This window comes from Pomacea canaliculata, linkage group LG2 (genome assembly GCF_003073045.1).
Source record: "Pomacea canaliculata isolate SZHN2017 linkage group LG2, ASM307304v1, whole genome shotgun sequence".
In the NCBI taxonomy this organism is placed as follows: domain Eukaryota; kingdom Metazoa; phylum Mollusca; class Gastropoda; order Architaenioglossa; family Ampullariidae; genus Pomacea; species Pomacea canaliculata.
The window spans coordinates 22231913-22252208 of record NC_037591.1 but is presented as its reverse complement, the minus strand read 5'-3'; the positions used below and the strand labels follow the sequence as shown (position 1 = coordinate 22252208).

Below are 20296 nucleotides of genomic sequence, written 5' to 3'. Positions count from 1 at the left end.
AACCAACCCTGCCAAACATCATTTTAATTTAAATACTACGCGTCCACCAGAAATCACCCACGCACCTGCTGGGTTTAAAAGATCTAAGTGGCACCGAGAGTGCCAACATCCAACTCCCCCCACCTAATTTTATTACACCAAACCAACCCACCACCCACAAAAACGATTATCAGTTCCAGCCCCAGCAAGACAACCAAGATGACTTACTCACACATTGCAACTCCACCCAACCCAGCATTAAAAGAAAAAACCAAAACAAGTCAAAAAAGTTCCAAAAAACTTCACCACCAACAACACCCCGCCACCCGTTTCATGTTTGAAATGAAGCTTAATAAGTTTGACAACAGTGGCCATATAACCAAGATGTGAAAACTGAGTGGCTAAGAGGCCACCAGCAAACACCAAGCAGAGATAAGGTGTTGCCTGCATAACAACCATCACATTTAGTGCGAAAAGCACACACGACGTAGGATGGTCACAGAATTTTGTCACATGCAGTTTCTGACAAGCAACATTACTTTCCCAGCTGTTTCATCACATGAAACTTTGTCCTTTGACTTTTCTCACCTCATGTTTCCCCTCTTCTTTATCTTTTATGGGAACACATAAAACATTATGACAGACAGCAACTGAAGGGACAGTTTAACATCACATGATAGCAACAACATTCAAAACAATACTTTAGTAAAAATTCTTCAGCTAGTCCCCTTAAAATTAAACGGAGACATTATAAAAAACAAATATACCACACCACAAGGATCTCATCTGAAACTAAATAAGTTAACTGGAATATTTTTCACATAAATCTGAGTTATAATATTTGATCTGACTACTTCAGCAACAACATTAAATTTACTTCGCAATCAGTTTCTCACTTTTTTCTTGCACTGAAGAATGATTTCTCGTTGTAAGAGAACAGTACAAGACCTCTGCATCAGGTGGATGTTGTACAACACTGCTTTGGTCTGAACCCTGTTGTACAGTGTAAAGCTTCATTGCTTATTTATCGAAGACATTCTTCTAATAAATTCTGAGGCAAATAAAAAGCTCTATGTTCTTTTTTCTATTCTCAATACTTATTTTTAAGCAAATTATCAATCATACTATTTGCCAAGATGTGTTTGGCTAGTTTCAAGTCATGTAGCAAGAAACATAGAGACAGAGAGACTGACCATGATTAAGACAATAAATTTATAGACAGAGAGAAAGAGAGAAAGAAATAGAGAATAAACTTGTTCAGGGAGACTAATATTCAGCAGCTGTGTGATACAGATTTATGCATATGCTGAAACAGCACAAACAACTAAACACTTACATTATGTCAGATACTGTGCCAATTACGTATTTATACCAGTACATGAGCAGCTCTATCCATCTGGCCCCTTATATAAATGCAATGCAATATTTTGACAATTGCTTTTTTACCCTGTAGGCCAGCCATTTTCCTGTTTTGTTTGATCATCCAGTAAGGACAAAACAGTGAACATCCAGGGTGCCCTTGTTGAGCTTACCGTGTAACCCCAAGTCCTGTGCACAACACCAGTATATGAAGTACTTACATGCCACCTAAATACAAAAATTTTATTCATCATAAATAATATGTTTGATTGCTCAAAGATGAACCTAGCACTGCTTGGGTTTTACACCTACCATAACAGTGAAGGTTGTTTCTGTTAAACTAAAAAATCATTTCTTAACCCTTGTTAAGCTGACATTTAAATTGTAAAAAATCCCCTTTATACAGTATCATAAACATTTAAATGTTTTTGCAAGATATTTTAAAGACAATCACAACATTTAATAAATGCATTCATTTTATGCTCAGTTAGAAAATTTAACTTGAGATCTCATTCTCTTAACTGGAAAATTAAACCACAATCCTATACTACAATGCTGTCACAGATATTACTTTCATTATTCTGTTTTTGAAATATCGTCATCTTGTGCAAGTCTGATTTAACACCAAGATTCTGATAATGTTTCAGTCTTACCAGACTAGCTCTGTTTGATTCTGGGCCAGCCTCAAATGAACACGTGGTCAGCAATGGTGTGTTACACTGTATTTGGCAACATCCATCCACTCTTCATTTGGTATGATGGAATCTGCAAAAACATTCTCCCCTTCATATTTATGAATGATCAGTCATGTTTGCTCAGAAAGGCTTATATAATTTACCATTTTGAGATCATTATATAATATTAAAGCACATATAAAGAATACTAAAAGTTAAATTAAAAAATTACTTAGTATGATGAACAGGGGAAACAAAAAAAATACTAAAAAACAAAGTGCAAAAAAAAAAAAATGACAATGACTTAAAATACATTTTAATATAACCATATATGTATAAATATACATAACTTTACTAAATCACAGAAAACTGGCAAATTTATCAATGTATATTAAAATTTTTATTCGCATTAATCACCAAAACAACTACTAAAAACTAGGGAGGTGAAGCATACCACAATTCCCAAGGTAGTTTCTGTGAAGCATGCATGCATGAGAGGTCGGTTTTCTCCCTTTGTCAGACTCTCATGATCAGCAGTACCCTGAAAAATGGAAAAGCAAAGTTACAAAGCTGCTCATAAAATATCTACAAATTATGTAATACTTCCAGTTGAAGTTAAACAAGTTCCCCATGGAACACCACTATTTATGACACAGTGAAGAGCTTGACAAACTATTTCTTAATTTTTGTTCTGATACCAAGAATTTCCCTCTCTAATACTGTTAGTGGCAGAAGAAGACAGCTCAGCAAGCAAACATGTTGACAGTGTGATATTTATCAGTGGCAAAAAAAACTTCACTTCACCTCCAAAAGATAGCTGATTGTAAAGGGCAGTAGATTGTGGGGATGACTGTTGGCTGCAGGTGAAAGAAGAAACTCTTGGCATTTTTTTCTTCACCACTCTCAAAGAAAATTTTTTCCACCTCTGCTTCTATCTGAAAACACCAGAAAACATAAAACAATTTTCTTTTGTGACTGTCAATGCTTGCTGTAAGAGAGAAATGCAGAGATAACGCAACACAACAATAAAAAAAAAAATGATAAATAACATTTCTTGCATTTCTGACATGGCAGTCTCAGCATATCTAGTCATAGGCTGGTGTGTGAGACACCAAATCTGCCCCAAATCTCTTAAAAGCTGAAAGCAAAATCAGAATTTGGCAGACTATAAGCTCACAAAATGTGACAACACAAAGGGGAGCCGAGCCAGCAACTAAGGCTATATCACGGCAAGGCAACCAGCCCTGGAACACCAGATGCTACATGCAGAGGCACGTACCCGAGACAAGAACTAACATAACGAACAGCCAACTTTCACTCTGTCGATGGCAGGCACTAACCGTTGTGCCTCCGATACAAACACAAAGGAAAATAACTAAAATCCTCAAACACGTTTAAAATACCACAAATATGCTTCCTTTCAGTACCATGTTTTATCATCATTTAGAATGAGTCATGTAACATTTATTAAAACTATTAAACTATAAAGCCCTGACACTTACATTGAAGTAACATGCTGAGAAACCTTTCTGAATATCAGGGCAGGAAATTTGCACGAGGCCCGAGTTCTCAGCACTACGCCAGTTGAAGGGCTCCATGGATAGTTCATAGCTAAGGAGACAATTGTTTGCAGTTTTCTCTATACTTTACATCAGATTCCAAAACCAGGCGACACCACCAAACATTTTAATATAGCACATGGCACACACAAAGCAGACACTCAAACTTCGTGCTTCTTTTTTAAGCTTAGGTCTCTACTTTTCTCTGGATTTTCAGTTGTGTTCTTACTGTTGGTTAGCAGTACAGGACACAAATATGATGAAACTACAAAACTGCATTTTAAATATCAGATTTTTTCCACTGTCAGTGAAGCTGGCTCACAGTTAATTGATCCTTTATTAAAATGAATGGCATAATATGCACCAAGTTACACTGAAGCATTTTGCACATGATTAAAATTAGCAAACGGTCTGAATGCACGTTATTACTTAAAGTGTGTGTAACAGACTGCCTGTGTCTGAAGTAGGTACCTGCCAATACAAGGCCTGAAGTAAAGTTCACTGGACAAGCTGTAGACTGCTTTGAGTGGCATACTGAAGACAGAGTGTGGGTGGGCCACCCCGCAGCTTTGTAGTTCTGTATCTCCTTCATAAAATACTTCCACAGCATAATGCAAGCTGTTTTTTATCTGATCATGTGCAAAAGAAAAATGATGTAACATATGGTAAATATACAGTACTGTGTATGCATGTGTATGTGTTGCATACCCAGGCTTAAAATAAACAAGAATACTCAATATCTACTACAGCCTTGCAAACAGTCTTGACCAGAAGGACTTTGATCCTCATGAAAGCTAAAGACACAGAGTCAAAGGATTCTATCCATCATTTTCACTGTTAATTTTGCCCTTTTGCGTCCACTGTAGAAGGTAGATGGCTTAACAGTAAGGTGATGGTGCATATATGTGCCTTTCTTTCAGGTAAATTGCCATTTGGCAATCAGTCAGCCACACCCCTGAACACTTTCTACAAATATAGCTTAACTGATAGTTCTCATGACTTTAATTCATGTTCACAGGCTGTCTTTCCCTTGTATGCATTCGTCTCACCTGTACAATGGATCTCAGATACAAGACCTTCTGGCCCAGTGAGCAGTCGGTGACACACACTATGGACCATACATCACCATGATGAGAGCGCTGATTTATCTGGAACAGGCGCTTCTCAGCACGCTTGATGGTAACCTCTCTTGTGGCACCAAATTCTTCTACCTGAAGTGAGTAAGGAATGTGGAACAGTGTAACACAACTTCATTCCCTGACCCTTCATTATGCTAGAGTAAGTAGTCATCAAATGCACCTGTAACAATGGAAGGTGTAAATTAATTTATCCAGATTCTACGAATAAAGTTTCTGGGACTCTTCACAGACTTCTGACAATTGTATACACATATACCATATACTCTGGTCTGTATATAAAATTTGTTGGTCAGCATATGCACTCTGTATGTATATATACCACACAATGTAGTCTTTGTACATAAACAACACTCTGGTTTGTACCTGGAATATAATTTTGCGTTCATCACCCTCCTGAGTGGCTTTGATCATGGAGGCTCTGACTGCCCCACCAGCCTCCTTTCTGTTGTACACTGAAAGTGATGCATCTGGTGGTAGCTTCACTCGACCCTGTGATGCATTCTCAGGAGGCTGTCAAGCATAATATTGATGAGAGAAGGATTACTAAAAGACCTGGAACCTCAACAGACCTTTATTGACAACAGTGAACGAATATCTGTGTCTTTTCTATCCTCCCTCCTCCACTGCCATTGACGACAGCAATAGTTCAAACACAAAGAAGAAGACTTGCACACCAAGGAAGAAAACAATACTAAATGGATAAGAAAAGGAGAAGGAAAGTAGAAATGATGGTGATGCTGATGGTGATAGCAATGATGAAAGGTAATATGTAAATAACAGTACTTCTTTTGAAAAACCTTGAACAGCATTTGCTTACTTCAAATGATGGATCCAGTTTCAGAAGAATTTCCAGTCCTGTGTTGTTTACAAATACAAAGGGAGCATGTGCCTTCTGTTTCTTCTCTGTAATGCCTACTAGGTTGTAGGCATCATTAAAAGCCTGCATACACACACATATAAATGCCAATATGATTAAATTAAAAAAAAACATACATCCTGGGACCAGGTGCACAATATATCAAAAGGCATAAATTGGACAACTCCTGAAAAATGTTCATCTGGAGTTTCTATGAACAGCTTAGGTGACTGATTTGCATGTGATTTAGTAAGCACCTAAGTTATGTTCTGTGCAACTGGCTCTTGATGGTATCTTTTTAAACTGATACAAGACTTGGAGGTTTGGCAAATGAACAGTAAGCAGTAAAGGTAGTGTGAACTTCTTCCAAACACACCATCACACAGACTTACAGACTGCAAGAAGTCGTCAACAACAACATTATAACAAGGTGGATTTATATAGCACTTTTTTCAAAGATTCGCTTAGAATAATATATAAATAATAAATAAATATAAATAATATATAGACTGAATCATCAACCATTCACCCATATTCACATATAACAGACACATTCACTTCTACAACATACAGTCATTCATACACAAAGTAAATTACAGTCATACATTAAGCATGCTCAAGATCAGGACAGGGTCACAGTGAAGTCATTTTGAGAAGATACATCTTAAACTTAGACAAAGGTGGTAAAAGAAACTGAGTGTTGATCTCTGTCCATATATCTTTGTCTTAGCTAATGTGACTTGGTATCAGAGGTTTTACGCCGTGTCAGCAGCTAAGGCTATATTACGGCAAGCAGCCAGCCCTGTAAACAGATGCCACGTGCAGAAAGATCAGTTCTTGGTATCAGAAGATAAGCAAAGAAGTCATGTTGGCATATAGGGGGAAGGGGCATTGGTGTTTTACGCCGAGCCAGCAACTAAGGCCATAGACACTTGCAGAGAAAGAACAGCATGCCCGAGACGAGAGCTGAACCCAGGACAGCCAACCTTCACTTTATTGGTGACAGGTGTTAACCGTTACGCCACAGGCCTGCCTGTTGGCATATAGATGGGAGCAAGTTTGGAAAGGTACCAAAGACCAGTGCCAGAAACGGCAAGTCAAAGTGAAAAGTTTATAGCTATACAATCATGATTGGCAGCCAGCGAAGAGAGAGAGCATTTGACAGGTGATATATGTTCATATCAAGATGGTCTGCAGATGAGGTGAGTAGCATTATTCTGGATCCTTTAAAGTCTGTCAGGAAGATGTTTTGAAATTCCAGCTAAAAGAGAATTACAATAGTCTATCCTTGAGAATACAAGGAACAGATTAGAGTTTTCGTTGCATCAGTTGTGAGATAAGGATGAATGGTACTGATCCTATGAAGTTCATTGCTCAGAGGACTGAAAATTAGGGCCACGTGAACAACACTACCAAGACATTCTCTCTGTCCCTTGTAAAAGAACTTAAACTGAAACCTAAAACTCCCAGGCAACACCCTGCCCTTGAAAGACATTCCAACATGCCTGTGAGTCACACTAGACAGAAGACTCAGGTGAAACCTTCAGATTGACAAGATGGAGAAAAGACACTAGCTAGAATTACTCAAGTAGCTAGTGGGGGAAAACTGGAGCACCAACTCCAGGATCCTATCCAAAGTTGAGACAGAAGCAGTCAGAAAAGACCAGTCATAGAATATGCCTCAAACAAACAGCATCCCCAAACCAGCAAGCTGGACAGAGTGCACTGTGCCTGATCCTAGGCACCAGGAAATATACCCCAGTCCATGAAATATAAAAGACAAATGATAAAGAACCTCTAGAGAGAAGATACAGCCACAAAGTCATCATGCAGGGGAAGATGAAACAAATGCCTGCACAGCCCTTACATGCTTTAGGAGTTGAAACGAGGATCTGAATGCACAGACATCAAACACAAAAGAGGAAGAAAAAGAAGAATCAGTTTCCCAAAACAAGTATTCATCACAAAACAAATTATAACCTCTTTTTCACATACTCCTCTGACACACCAAGACCAATAAGAAAGAAAAGTACCTTGCCAAGATTAGTGAGCATGTCAAGGCAGCTTTTTGTAACAGTCAGCTGCAGGGCATCTGATGATGACACAGTGATAATCATCTTGGACTGCAGTACTTGTACAATCTCTTGCTCATCATCGTCACTCTCGTCAGGTAAAGGCAAAGTATCCTCATTTTTGAGGACCTGTACAACAATCACTCAAAGCATGATGTATGCCACATGGTCTACATGGTTCTCAAAGCTTATTACTATATAACGTTTGAAAAGAATGGATGTGACATATCTACATACTATGAAATTAATAAGATGTCCAAAGAGCAGTTTAATATCTTCAGTTCTAACAAGTTGCTTTCATAATATTTTCTTTCATTTATAATCTGAAAAACAAGCTGAAACTATTTACAAAAAAACATGCACAACATATGGCAGCGTGCACAGGCTGTTACAAGACTGTTACAGGCTGTCATAGTTTTGTGGAGCAGCTCCGGTCCTGCTCTGACCTGTCATAGGCCTTCTGTCAAGCCTTCTGTCAATGAACTGCCTCCATCGGCGCCGATCACCCATCATCTGACACAACTCACCCACTGAAGGGTCTGTCCACCTTTTCACATTACTCACCCAAGTCATCTTTTGTCCACCCCTATGCCTTCAGCCCCCGACAAGGCCCTGCAATGCCACTTTTTGTTTACCATCAAATCAGATGATATGCCCAAACCACTTCATTTTCTGCCTCTTTATGACCATGAAGAGAGGCACCTGGGGATCTAACAGACTGAGAATCAGGCTTTGAATGAATTTACTGGCCTTCTCCTGCCTGTAGGAGATCTGAAGCATTCTCCTATAGCACCGCATCTCAAATGCTGCCAGGTACTGCTCATGAGTCCAGTGAAGTCCAGGTTTCACTGCCGTACAGCAAGACAGATATAACGAGAGATTTATAGAGCCTGAATTTGGTTGCAAAGGAGATTTTGTAGCCATTCCAAATTTTGGTGAGTCTCATTATTGCCAATATTGCAGCTGTGATGTGCGACTGAATATCTGTTGTGCTTTGCCCATTGTTGGTTAGGATCAAGCCAAGGTATGTGAAGGACTGAACCTCTTCCAGTTTCTCTATGTTCAACCAGAAGTCGGCCCTTTCCGGGCCAATGGTGTTAACCATGACCTTGCTCTTCTCCGTGCTAATCTCCATACCATATGCCTTCGAGCATGCATCGAGCTTGTCCGTTAGTGACTGTAATTCACTGTTGCTGCCGGCCATTAGATCTATGTCTTTAGCTAAGCAGAGATTGCTTATCAGTCTCCCTTCAATCGAGACGGAGGTCTGGTCGTCACCTAACGTGTTACACATGATTTTCTCGAGAAAGATGTTGAATAGGCCTTCCTCTACGCTGAATGATAGCAGAATGTTTCACAGCCCTTCAGGAAACTATCAAATGCTTTCTTGAAATTGACAAAGTGGTGGTAAAAAGCTTTACCGTGCAGAAGGTGCTTTTTGATCATAAACCTTGTGCTGAAGATGTGTTTGATCTTGCTGCGGCAAAACCTTGAGGATTACTTTGCTCACATGACAAATCAAGGAGATGGTTCAATAGCTGTTATACTTGTGGCTGTTTTTCCTTCTTTGGTATGGAAACTACCAAAGATTGTAGTTTGGTACAAATTCACCTGGCCACTGTCTGGTTAGCCAGATTTTGTGGCACATGCTTTTTAGCATCTTCACCAGCTCTTCACCTACCTCTTTGATAAGTTTCGCGGGGACATTGTTGACTCCTGGTACCTTTCCCAGCATGCATGTTCCGTATTGCTGCATCGACCTCCCCTCATAAGACCTGCAAATCTTCAGGAAGTTCTGTGATGGCTGTACCTCTTCCAAAATGGATTGACATGTTTGTAGTGGAGCATTGCATAACTCATCACAATACTTAGTGAACTGGTTGAGGACTTCCATTTGGTCTGTCAGTAGGGGACCCTGCTTGTCCTTGACCTTTGCAGTTGTTTTTTGCGGATTATCCCGATTTAGTGTTTGGAGCAGGCTGAAAGCCTTCCTGTAGTCTCCCCAAGCTATGCCACCATTGATTTCAGAACAGCAGGCCTCTATCCATGCTTCTCTGGCCGCTTTTATATTTATCCTGACTTTACAGTGGACCTTCCTGTAAGCCTTGTCTGCCTTAGGACTCACTTGCCTTTGAAGCCTCAGTTTCTTGTGGAGCTCACAAGATCAAGAATTTCCCAAGGTGATCCAAGGTACTTTGAGGGCTTCTTCCCCCCCAGCACTCTGTCACAGTTGTTGTCAAGTTCAGGCCAGACAACCTAATGCCTACTTCGATGCGAATGGCAGCTGCAACTCCAGGGTGGTTGAGACTCTCCAAGTTCCATGTAGGTCGGACTTCTGCACCCTCACTCACTTTGTTGAGAGCCTCAAGTACAGGGCTAGGAACAAGAGCTTGTGATCACTCCTGATAACCGCACTGGGGAACGCTTGTGTTCCAGCCTGGAGAAGTTTTCATCTGAAGTGGCGAGGTACCAGAGAAAAATTGATCTGGTTCTGCGTCATGCCATTGGGCGAGGTCCAGGTCACCAGGTGAGAAACCTTATGCGGGAATAAGGAGTTCGTGAGGACAAAGTCGAAGTTCTGGGCCAATCCTAACAAGCGGACACCTCATAGACAAAAATACCATACGGTGTCGACCCATTGCTCGAATGCGTCAGGGCTGACTTTTGTGTTGTAAGTCACCTAAGATGGTGACCAATTCATTCTTGGAGATGTCCCAAAACGTGTTTGCCAGCTGTTCAAAAAACGCTTCCACCTCATGGTCCCTGCTTTCGGTGGTTGGCGCATGAACTTGAACAGTTTAGTGGCTTGGCAGCTATACAGATGGTTGCAAGATGGTCAGAAATTGGTTCCAGTTCGTTACTGCCTGCGCTGTTCTTTTTTTCACCAGGAATCCGATGCACTGATCACACTTGGCATTATTTCCTAAATGGGAAAGCCTGTGTCCTCCGGGTGTCACTGTTTCTCCTGCTCCCATCCAGTGCATTTCCATCAAACCCACCACATCCCAGTCGTATCTCTCCAACTCTCAACAGAGCTCGTGCACTTTCCCATACTTGTGGAGCATTTGGACTGGAGCGCTGAAGGGGCCCTCCATACTTCGGTCTTCTGTGGTCAGGTCACTCTCGTTATCCAGGACCAGGATCTTCACCTGTACCTTCATCAAAACCTCATGCCAGGCCACATTGGCAAAGGTAGCAGAGCTTATTATCCTGGGTGACCTCTGATCCAGTGTGCAATTCAGTGACTTTCAACTCTACCATGATTATACTTGGGCAATGTATTGGACCAGTGGCGCTGGTCCTTGTATGCTACATAAGATCGATAGGCCACACTTTCATGGTCTACATTTGTACTGAAAATCTAAATCAATCAAGCTTTTGCCCTTTTGCTCTATGCAAGGTTTCCATCCTCGCTGAGCTCACCTTAGGACACCTGCATTAGCTTTTGACAGATCTACCCTCCTAGTCAAACTCCCTACCTGACATGGTCTTTAGAGTGGATTGCCTGCGAGACTCTGCGAGCTTAATTTCAGATGCGAGGGGTTTGTGCCCCAGTCTCCGCTCAGATGAGTAAGTAAAGAAATGAACTTTGCCTAAACCTTTCCAATGGAAATTTACTACATTAACTGCAAAATCAATGTCTCCCACTACACCACCATCTCCTTTAAGATAAGGCTCAGCATTCTTCACCTCACCTGATGAGTAACCCTCAGCCTAAACTGGGTGAGATCAGAAAGTATTCTTCACCTCAATGTCCAGAGCCCAGCGCCGTGTCTTCCCTTCCTCTGTCACAGGCTCCAGAAGTGGCTCCCACACAGCACGTTTCTCATTGTAGTAACCAATTTCTACATCCAAACTGCCTTCTACACTCAACTGCAGTGGGAACAAAAGCAGAATAAAGAAAATGCACTTGTAGTCACTACAAAAATAAATTAAAGTTTCGAATGATGTATCACACTCACAACTTGGTCTTCACCAGCTTAATGCATCTAAAAAAAGATTATGCTGTAGCGGATGTGTGATATTTATGCCTTCTATGATACTGTGGGTTTGTAACAGTGTGAAGGTGTCAATGATGTTCACCAAATTACCATCTCCTTAAGATATTTAAAAATCTGTCTTCTCACCTGAGTGCTCCAGTTGTGAACTTGTGCCCAGAATTTAGACTCAAGGATAAGAAGGGGCACTGTGCGATTTCCAATACCTCCCTCCAGTTCTATCACTATGGATGGGATGCTAACAACCATCTGGCAAAAAAGTAAGAAGCACTAAAATATGAAAGGCAAGGGTTCTTTTCTATGAAAGACGCTTCTACAAATACACAAATACACTTTAAACGTTTTTTTAAATTTTAAGGTAAACATTTTTCAGATTTCTGATTATAATATTTAGCATGATGAAGATCAGCTATTGTAAAACAGCTAATTAGTCAAAATGCGAAAGTAAATTCAACTTGTCAACTCGTATCTCAACTTGAACGTTGAACCTGTAAGCATACTACCATTATAAAAGCAAAAAATAATCAAACTCTCAAGAATGAAAGCACATATTAGTTATACAAAAACATCGAAGAATAAACTAAATGAAATAAAGAATGCAGCTGTTTTTTTTTCAATTCTTTAGTACATCCCTAAGTATGGATTCTGATGTCTGCAGGTCTGATAGCACATTTCTATTGCTGATCTCTGCTAAAGCATTCGGCAGAGTTTTTTTATATTTTGTCCTCATATGAGAAAAGTATAAGAAAGTAAACAACTTAAAAAAAAAACCTAAAGTTCTCACAAAAAATATTTGAGTTATCTTTAGGGACCAAACAAAATACACTAATCAGACTAATGCCAATACTTTAAAAACAGCATATATCCATTTAAAATCTAAACAATTTTAATGCAACATTTTTGTAATAGTTTATTCAATTAAATACCTTCTAGGAAGATAAGCATATTGCCAATGTACATTATTAACATGCTTCAAAAGTCCGATAAAATATAAAATCAATTAGCGAGCTGGCCTTGTTTCTTTCACAAATGGCAGTTTTAAATACATTTAAAAGTAAGCTGTAAAGAAGACTGTAGTGAATGACAATGCCAATCAAGGGGAGGAATGAGGAATGCAGTGAACTCAGTTTAGTTATAGTGCAATCTTCACAAAGCCTTGATTCCGAAGCTTGGAACAGAATTGTTTGCAAAGAAATAGGATCAGGATTGAGAATAGGACAACCTTTCCCATAATGCTAGTCCATTTTCACACTTCCTTTTGCAATATCAGTTACTCTCAGCTCTTGTTTGGTTTCTCTTTGTGTTTGCTGTATTTGATTTCATTCTTCCTTAGTACTGTTGTGTATCCTTTTATAGTTCCTATGTTATTTGTTCTGTTTTTAATTGTCTGGGGTTTTTGGTAACTTTTGTAACCGTACACAAATTCTAAATTACTGCTGGAATTAATAAAATCAGTTATTGTCATCATGTGTGCACACATGTGCATGCCCATGCCTGCAGTCTGCATGCATCGCACTTTAGTAACTTTACCTTTGGTTTTAATACCTACCCACCACTATTACCCAACCTAAATGTATATTTTCTCGATCAGCATTACAAGACCAGATAAACAGAAGTAATGCTACTCAGACTGTTTTCATATGCAAACACAAAACAAGCACCTACTATCTACTCATGCATACCATACAGCTCTATTGAGATTCTAGGGCTGATGTACAGATCTACAGAAAACAGGTTACGAAACCCAATATCATGTAACTATTTCTAGTGGATTCTGATGACGCTATTGTGGGCAATTATTGTCATTCAAAACATCAGAACTTATCAAAATACAACACAGAAAATGCATGCTTAAGATGAATATGAAAACGGGACTGAACCTGCAATTAGTATAGTTTTTAGTGAACATTTTATTGTCCTATGAACAAATAACAGGAACAAGTAGTTATTGGGCTAACTTTTGGGCAACTGCTACAAGCAAAGGAGTGGTATTACTGGTTTTACAACTCTGTATTACTGTCAAATTTGTTAAAAATTTTCAAAACTCTACATAATTATTGTGACCACAAGTCCTCAACATCAACACACTGACCCTACTATGGGATTCATCTGTCTGCTGCCTGAAAATTTTTGTAGTTTTGAGCTCCTCACTGGTAAATGATCTTGGCAACCATTTTTTTGTACCACAGCAGTTGCAGATTCCACAAAGTATCTACACATGTGAATCGTCATGAGACTTTCTTCCAATGAAATTCTTCCTAAATTTTGTTTTATGTTCAGGGTTTCAGCATGGAAGGATAGGTGTATAACTAATGTCATGTATGATTTTCTTTGCTCTGAAAGCAAACGATGTGATCAAAGATCTCTATTTTACACATGACGAGGTTTCTTCTTTATTTCTCAGTCTGCCTTATTAAAACTGCATTTGAATTTTATGTATGGGGCAGTAGCTCAGATTTTTACTGACCTCCGAAGGGAATGATAGAGAATATGCCATGCACAGTAATTCTTATTTATGCCTGTAGTGCTCTGTATTTCTTTTCTTCTGTCATTCTGTGACAGTAGTTAAGATATGTGACTTTCATTTAGCTAAGTAGGGGACAAGTCAGGCTTTGTGTTTCCTTATTGATTTATATTGCTTCCCATCAAAACATAGCCAGAAGCCTCAACTGACACTAACATGTTTAAGTCATGCCAGAATTTGGGCTTGTTATTTATTCTCTGTATACCAGAACATGAGGATGCAGTCAGTCAAGTGTTTAGAGCACCCAGGATGGAGGAATGCACACTTTCCAGTGCTGGACAACTTCCCCAAGTTAACCCAACTTTTTAAGGGGTACTTGACCCTTTGTCAACTAACGAACACAAGCATCAGCAAGTAGTTGACACTGTGGCAAATGTAAGCTGTATCAATGAAGATTAAGAACTTCTTTACATAACCTGTCAAAAGGTGCAGTATTTGGGCCTGGTAAATGCCTTGGAGTATTTAGCTTTAGGAATAACTTCTAGGAGCAACTGGCCCTAAGAATGACCCTAGGAGCATTTGGCCCTAGTAAATGGCTAGAAACCACTAACCTCAGAAGAAGAAATTTGCTACCCCAATATTGGCAAGGTAGGATGAAGAGGGTGTGGTCACTTCCCCAAGAGGCAGCACCAACTGTGTACAACATCTGTCCCTTAGAGGCAGTGTCTATGTTTCAGATATTCGTAGAAAATAAATATATTTCGTGGATTCAGTCCCCAGAAAGAGTATCATGGGTAGTCTCAAGTGTGAGCAGTGTTTACAGTGACCTTATGCCAAACTACATATCCTAGTATTTTTCTGTTTGAATATCAAAATGAGAAAGAGAAACTTTCTTTTATGACTGTGTGTATAATTGGAGTTGTAACTGTATGATGTATTGTGTGATCCCCGTTTTCTACATTGATGCTGTATTTTTTTATTGATTATGGTAACATCATTTTTTTAAATTAAATTTAGACAGGACCTGCAAAGAAGATTTAGGTGTCTTGGTTATCATGAAAAAGAATGCGCTAATGTCCGCTGACTGCATGAGAGTTAAGTGCGCATGTGAGTGTCTGAGACAAACTGTGAGAATCTTGTAATCAATGCGAGCTCAAACTGGTAGCATATGGAGCTCACCAGAATGGGGTGTAGTATATGGTCTGCTTTTTGCCTAGGAAAAACAGTACAAGCGGTATTATTCTGAAACCTTTGAAGTTTGTCAGTTGGTGGTTCAGGAGATCAGGATACAGAGAGCTGCAGTGATCCAGCTGGGACAACACAAAGTAAGACATGAGAGTTTTTTGATGGCAGAAACTGACAGCCAAGGTTGGGTGTGACCAATCCTGCAAAACTAGAGGAAGATGGACATGCAGACTGTGTTCAGCAAACCAAACAAGCTTTCTAGCTCATCCATAAAACCAGCACGATTACTCAGAACCAGACATAAGTGTCTACAACAGCCCTTAAGTAACAGTCTTGTAAGTGTTGCAAACAGACCCTTCTCAAAAACAAATAAAAAATAAAAAAATTTGCATATAATAAAGTTAATAGAGATTTCATCGTTCGCTGCTTTGTGTATAATTGCATTCTTTGTCTCACTGATTTACTCAAAGAGTGGCTACTAAAATTGCTCCCTGTTTAAGTTCCATGCATTCTACTGACTGCAGGTTCTAAAACAAAATCAAAACAATGCAGCAGGGACAGCAGAAAAGTCAGGAAGGCTTTTAGAAAGCAGCACACCCTTTACCTGCTCATTATGCTGGAATGTCATAAAAAAGACAAAAATATCTTTTTTAATGTCAACATAATGCTACCAAAAATTTATTGATAATAATGGTCATAACAATTAAGTACAGCAGAGGAGAAAAAATTCATCTTTTTTTTCTGTCTCTTTTTTAAACTGAAATGTAAAATAATGACTTAAATAAGTTTCATAGCAAATAATAAGTTCTGACATAATTTAAGCTAAGACTTTATTTATCCAAGAGGGCAATTGTCACCATCAAAAATACGTTGTGTACAATCAGATTTTATATAGGTAGGGATAGTGAAAGCAACTTGAAGAAATTATAAATACATCATTTTCATATAAAACATTAAGAAAACTGAACTTAAAAACTACAGATCAAATAAACAATAAGAATGACTGAGCAAGAAACAGAAGTGAAAGAAAACAGACCAAAGTCTGGGCAAGATTGACTCCCTAATTATTACACTGCCTGAAGCATATACCTGTTACCAGAGACTAACATTACTACACACTACTTACTAGCAGATTTATGCTAACAATAAACTTGAATTAGAAAGTGATGACAACCTGTCCTATGCAGGTAGCATTAAGAAATTTTCTTTTAAACAAGAGTTGAGTGTGTGTGCATGGATGCCATGAGTCAGCATGCCAGTCATACCATAGTGCAAAAGTGAGGAATTTGTTAAAGGGTACATGCTGAATTAGCAGCTCTCCCTGTGATGACTGGGGTTGTGGCTAGTGAACTCTTGCCAAAAACTGATTACTTTCCTTTGGGCATGATGTAGATATGTAACATGTGAGTAACTTGTAAAAGGTTATGTATAACGTTTTAAAATTTTCTCAGTGGAATGAGAGTTAATTATTCTTTATAAGAAAATTTATACAGGGTTAGCACATAGAGAATTGTCTTCATCATGTGAAAGAATATGCAAGTGTCAGGCTGTGTGGATGAGTGAAATATGTGTGCATGAGTGAAATGCATGTGCACAAGTGCTGTGCCAGCATTTAAAGCTACAAAACTGAGATAAAAGTGTCACCTCTTCTCTTCTGGTTGAGTTCCCTAATAGAAGAGTGACTAGTTGTTGAGGTTAAGTCTGCTCTTTAGTTTCCTGTTTAGCTGCATAACAAATAAAGTTTGACATGCTAGATCTTGAATCATGGAACAAATAAAGTTGCAAAATTTGACAGTGAATATGTAGATATGTTCATGTGTGCATACAAACATAGAAAAAAATATCAAAGATATCATTTACACTGTCACCTACACCAAAACTCCTGAAAGAATGCTGTTGTTTACAAAGATTTTAACAACTAACTTGGGTGTACTGTATCAATATCTAATGTAAAAATATACACACAGATGTGTCTAATAAGCATGTATTAGTTACTTTAGCCATAGCAGCAACATAATCCCACCTGATTCAATGTACCAAAGATTGCATGAAGCCAGGGTCTTCACATCCCAGAGATTTGCAGGAACCTTCCATTTTGGGACGGATGCAAGAGTACTCTGTAACATCACCACAGTGGAACAATAAATCAACAGCTTCATCTCCTGTTTTAATCTCTCTCTATTCCATTTATAATCTTTGAAAACAGAAGGGTTAAGGGTTTATGGGGGAGGTAAAGGCAGAAAAGACCAAAGAATATCATAGACAGTATGATTGAAACATGTTATGCCTGTATGCCTATATACTATGGCATGGATAATATGAGCAAGAGATCTTATCCCAGCAAGCCTGTATGAGGTGACAATTACAATCCCTGTCTGACCATTGGGTAATTGTGGCACAAGTCAGCTCCCCAAACATAAAGCCTACCTTGTTAAATAACATAGTCAAAACTGTTATGTCATGTATATTATTATATACTAGATTTGGTTGTTGGTACTTAAAGCTGTCAGTATCAGAGGCTACATCATACAGCTGTATCATAATATGTTCATATTAGCAAGTTAAAGGTTTAGCCATTAATGTACCTTAGAATAAACTTTAAAATTAAAAAATGAGCAAACAAAATCTGTCAGCTGGAAAACACACAAAAAAGATAACATGAAAAAAAGTATGAAAAACAGCCCAAGTGAAAGATGCCAAATGGCCTCAAATGAAAACAGCTTAAAATATACCTTAAAATATACATTTATTGCTGGCAGATATGCAAAAGAAAAGAAGCAAATGGAATGGATTTAAACGAAGGTCTAGCCAAAAGTGTACCAAAAAAAAAAAAAGAGGGGTAACCACTCTTCATGTGTCAGTCAAATAGTTGTGTGATGCATCTAGTGTATTATATGCAGGTCAGAACAACTATCCCTGGCATCACTACATAAAAGTAAACTAAACAATGCAATTCTGAAAGCTTTGAATATGGATGAGTTTGTCTCTGAGTAAATCTTCAGAAAGGCGCTGTATAAATCCTCATTATTATAACTAAAAATATCTTGTGGCTTGAAACAAGGCAATGTAAGTTCACAAGATTAGTTTGCATTTTTCATAATGATAATGTGTTGGATGTATTAGGAATATGCTTATCTTGATGCTGATTACAGTCTATACCCCTCTCTCACACACACATCCCTGCAATAAATTTTCCAATGAACTGAAAATATAAAAGAATAAAACTGAATCTTTTGCAAATATCTGCTTACGAGAAATAATGGACTAGTTTTTGAACCCTGTCAGAAATAATATAAATAGCAACAGATTATGAACAGTGAATTTAACTAGAATTGCTACCCCAATCCATGTCAATGATTAGCGACTACCAATGAAACAAAAAAATGATTAAAACATGCAATGTCTGGATTGTGTGACCAACAAGCATGTCCCATCAAAGGGACTCTTTTGGTCCCCATGGATGGGTTTTTCTACATTAAATGACCACTGACTGGCAAACACTTGCTAGAAGTGACTGAGATTTCTAAATAAATTTAATCGCAGTCCTGTCACAAGTGAACTGCTGTACATTAGTCTTTCATCTCTCATTCTGTGTTTGTACTGTTCCTGATTTTGAAAATGTGGAAACCCCTGACAAGGGAACACCTTTTATGCATGGGCCAGATTTTAGTTGGATACAGCATGTTTCCACAGGACAGGTTTTATTATACTGTCAATTTTTGTTTTCATTTCCCCATACATCAACATGAAACTATTTCCACTACTGAAAACCAATAATTCAGCAATTCACAATAACTTCTTTTTAAAGTCATGTGTATACCTCAGGAGTCAATCCCCTAGAAATCAGAGATATGGTTGTCAGGATACTTGGTGAAATCACAAGCACAATGTCACTGAAAGTGACATCAACATGATGATTTTGACCATAAGGTGCACTGCTGACCACACTGATGTCAAAAGGTACTAGTATCTGAAAAACAATTTCCCATTTAATAAAGGATTTGTAAACTCATACAGCACTATACAATACTCATTCATTACATTAACTACCAAAAGATCTGTTCACAAGAGAGAAAAATGTTAAATGCAGATGGTCATATTTTTCCATTATATACAGCATATAAGAATCTGAAAGCTGTCACAATGAACATGCTATTTGCCTACATAAATACAATCTCTACACATGGTTTGCAGATAGGCCCAACCTCCATACACCAACAATTTCGCTTTTTTACTAAACAAGTTTGTGAAGTCCTTGTTCCTGCTACCTATATTTTATTTACTGCTATAAATTCTACTAAATTCAATTACAACAATCTGCCAAAATGAATAAATACCATTTGTAGAATTTTTTCAAATTCTGACTTCACCAAAATTTGCAATTATCATTGCATGACAAATATTGCTCCCTCCTGTATATGTCTGTTACATGTCAAAGCAGGTATGCTAGCTATCTGCTAACAAGTCATGGTTACAATTCTTCATGAATGTGTCTAAGCACATGAAAATCTTACAAGGAACAAAGTGAAATAAATATCTAAATAAACAAATATCCAAGCAAATTTATGGAAACATGTACCAAACAGACCTGATGACTGGGTATGTGGCGACTGTCAAATGTACACATGAACACCTGAATCCCATTAATACCGGCGTTTATCTTTTGAACTTCAGGTGTCTGAATCAAGCGGAACGACAGAGCCAACTGAAATGTTGCAAAAGAAAGGAAAAATAACACAAAATAAGCATGGTAACTGAACACATCACCATTTACAGCATCAGTTTTGAACTGATTACTGATTGTAGATAAAAAAAAAAGTCTCCATTGATTGAGAGTTAGTAATAATACATGATTGCTTTTCATTCCTTTTTCCTTGAAGCATCGAACAGATTTAACTACAATTTGATTCCACTACTGAATGCAGTAATGGAACCTCCAGGAGTTAATACAGAGTAACAGGTTACCCCTTGCTAATACCCTGAAAGCTCATAAAAGGACATGGCTTGCGAT

At 38.4% G+C, this 20296-nt stretch overlaps 1 protein-coding gene and 1 long non-coding RNA gene across 8 annotated transcripts in view; both read right to left on the bottom strand.

The window, feature by feature from the left end:
* Nucleotides 1-2089: 2089 nt before the first annotated feature.
* On the bottom strand, nucleotides 2090-2860 carry LOC112557018. Its single transcript, XR_003097881.1, has 3 exons — nucleotides 2817-2860; nucleotides 2467-2553; nucleotides 2090-2103 (listed from the first exon to the last, which is right to left on the bottom strand). It is a non-coding gene; the product is annotated as an uncharacterized LOC112557018 (long non-coding RNA).
* An 8905-nt stretch (nucleotides 2861-11765) lies between these two features.
* Nucleotides 11766-20296, bottom strand: part of LOC112556989 (vacuolar protein sorting-associated protein 13A-like) — a 58885-nt gene continuing 50354 nt past the window's right edge. For 4 of the 7 annotated variants that reach the window (XM_025226532.1, XM_025226538.1, XM_025226535.1 and 1 more), the window contains 7 exons: nucleotides 19874-19990; nucleotides 19106-19255; nucleotides 18537-18563; nucleotides 17309-17402; nucleotides 16930-17009; nucleotides 15890-15901; nucleotides 11766-11885 (listed from right to left, as the gene is read on the bottom strand). In XM_025226532.1, coding sequence (XP_025082317.1) covers nucleotides 16981-17009; nucleotides 17309-17402; nucleotides 18537-18563; nucleotides 19106-19255; nucleotides 19874-19990 — 417 coding nt within the window. In that variant the 3' untranslated portion in view covers nucleotides 11766-11885; nucleotides 15890-15901; nucleotides 16930-16980. Of the gene's footprint in view, nucleotides 11886-13743; nucleotides 13849-15889; nucleotides 15902-16929; nucleotides 17010-17308; nucleotides 17403-18536; nucleotides 18564-19105; nucleotides 19256-19873; nucleotides 19991-20296 lie in introns of those variants that run through there. The other 3 variants (XM_025226536.1, XM_025226533.1, XM_025226534.1) reach the window with 3 other exon arrangements.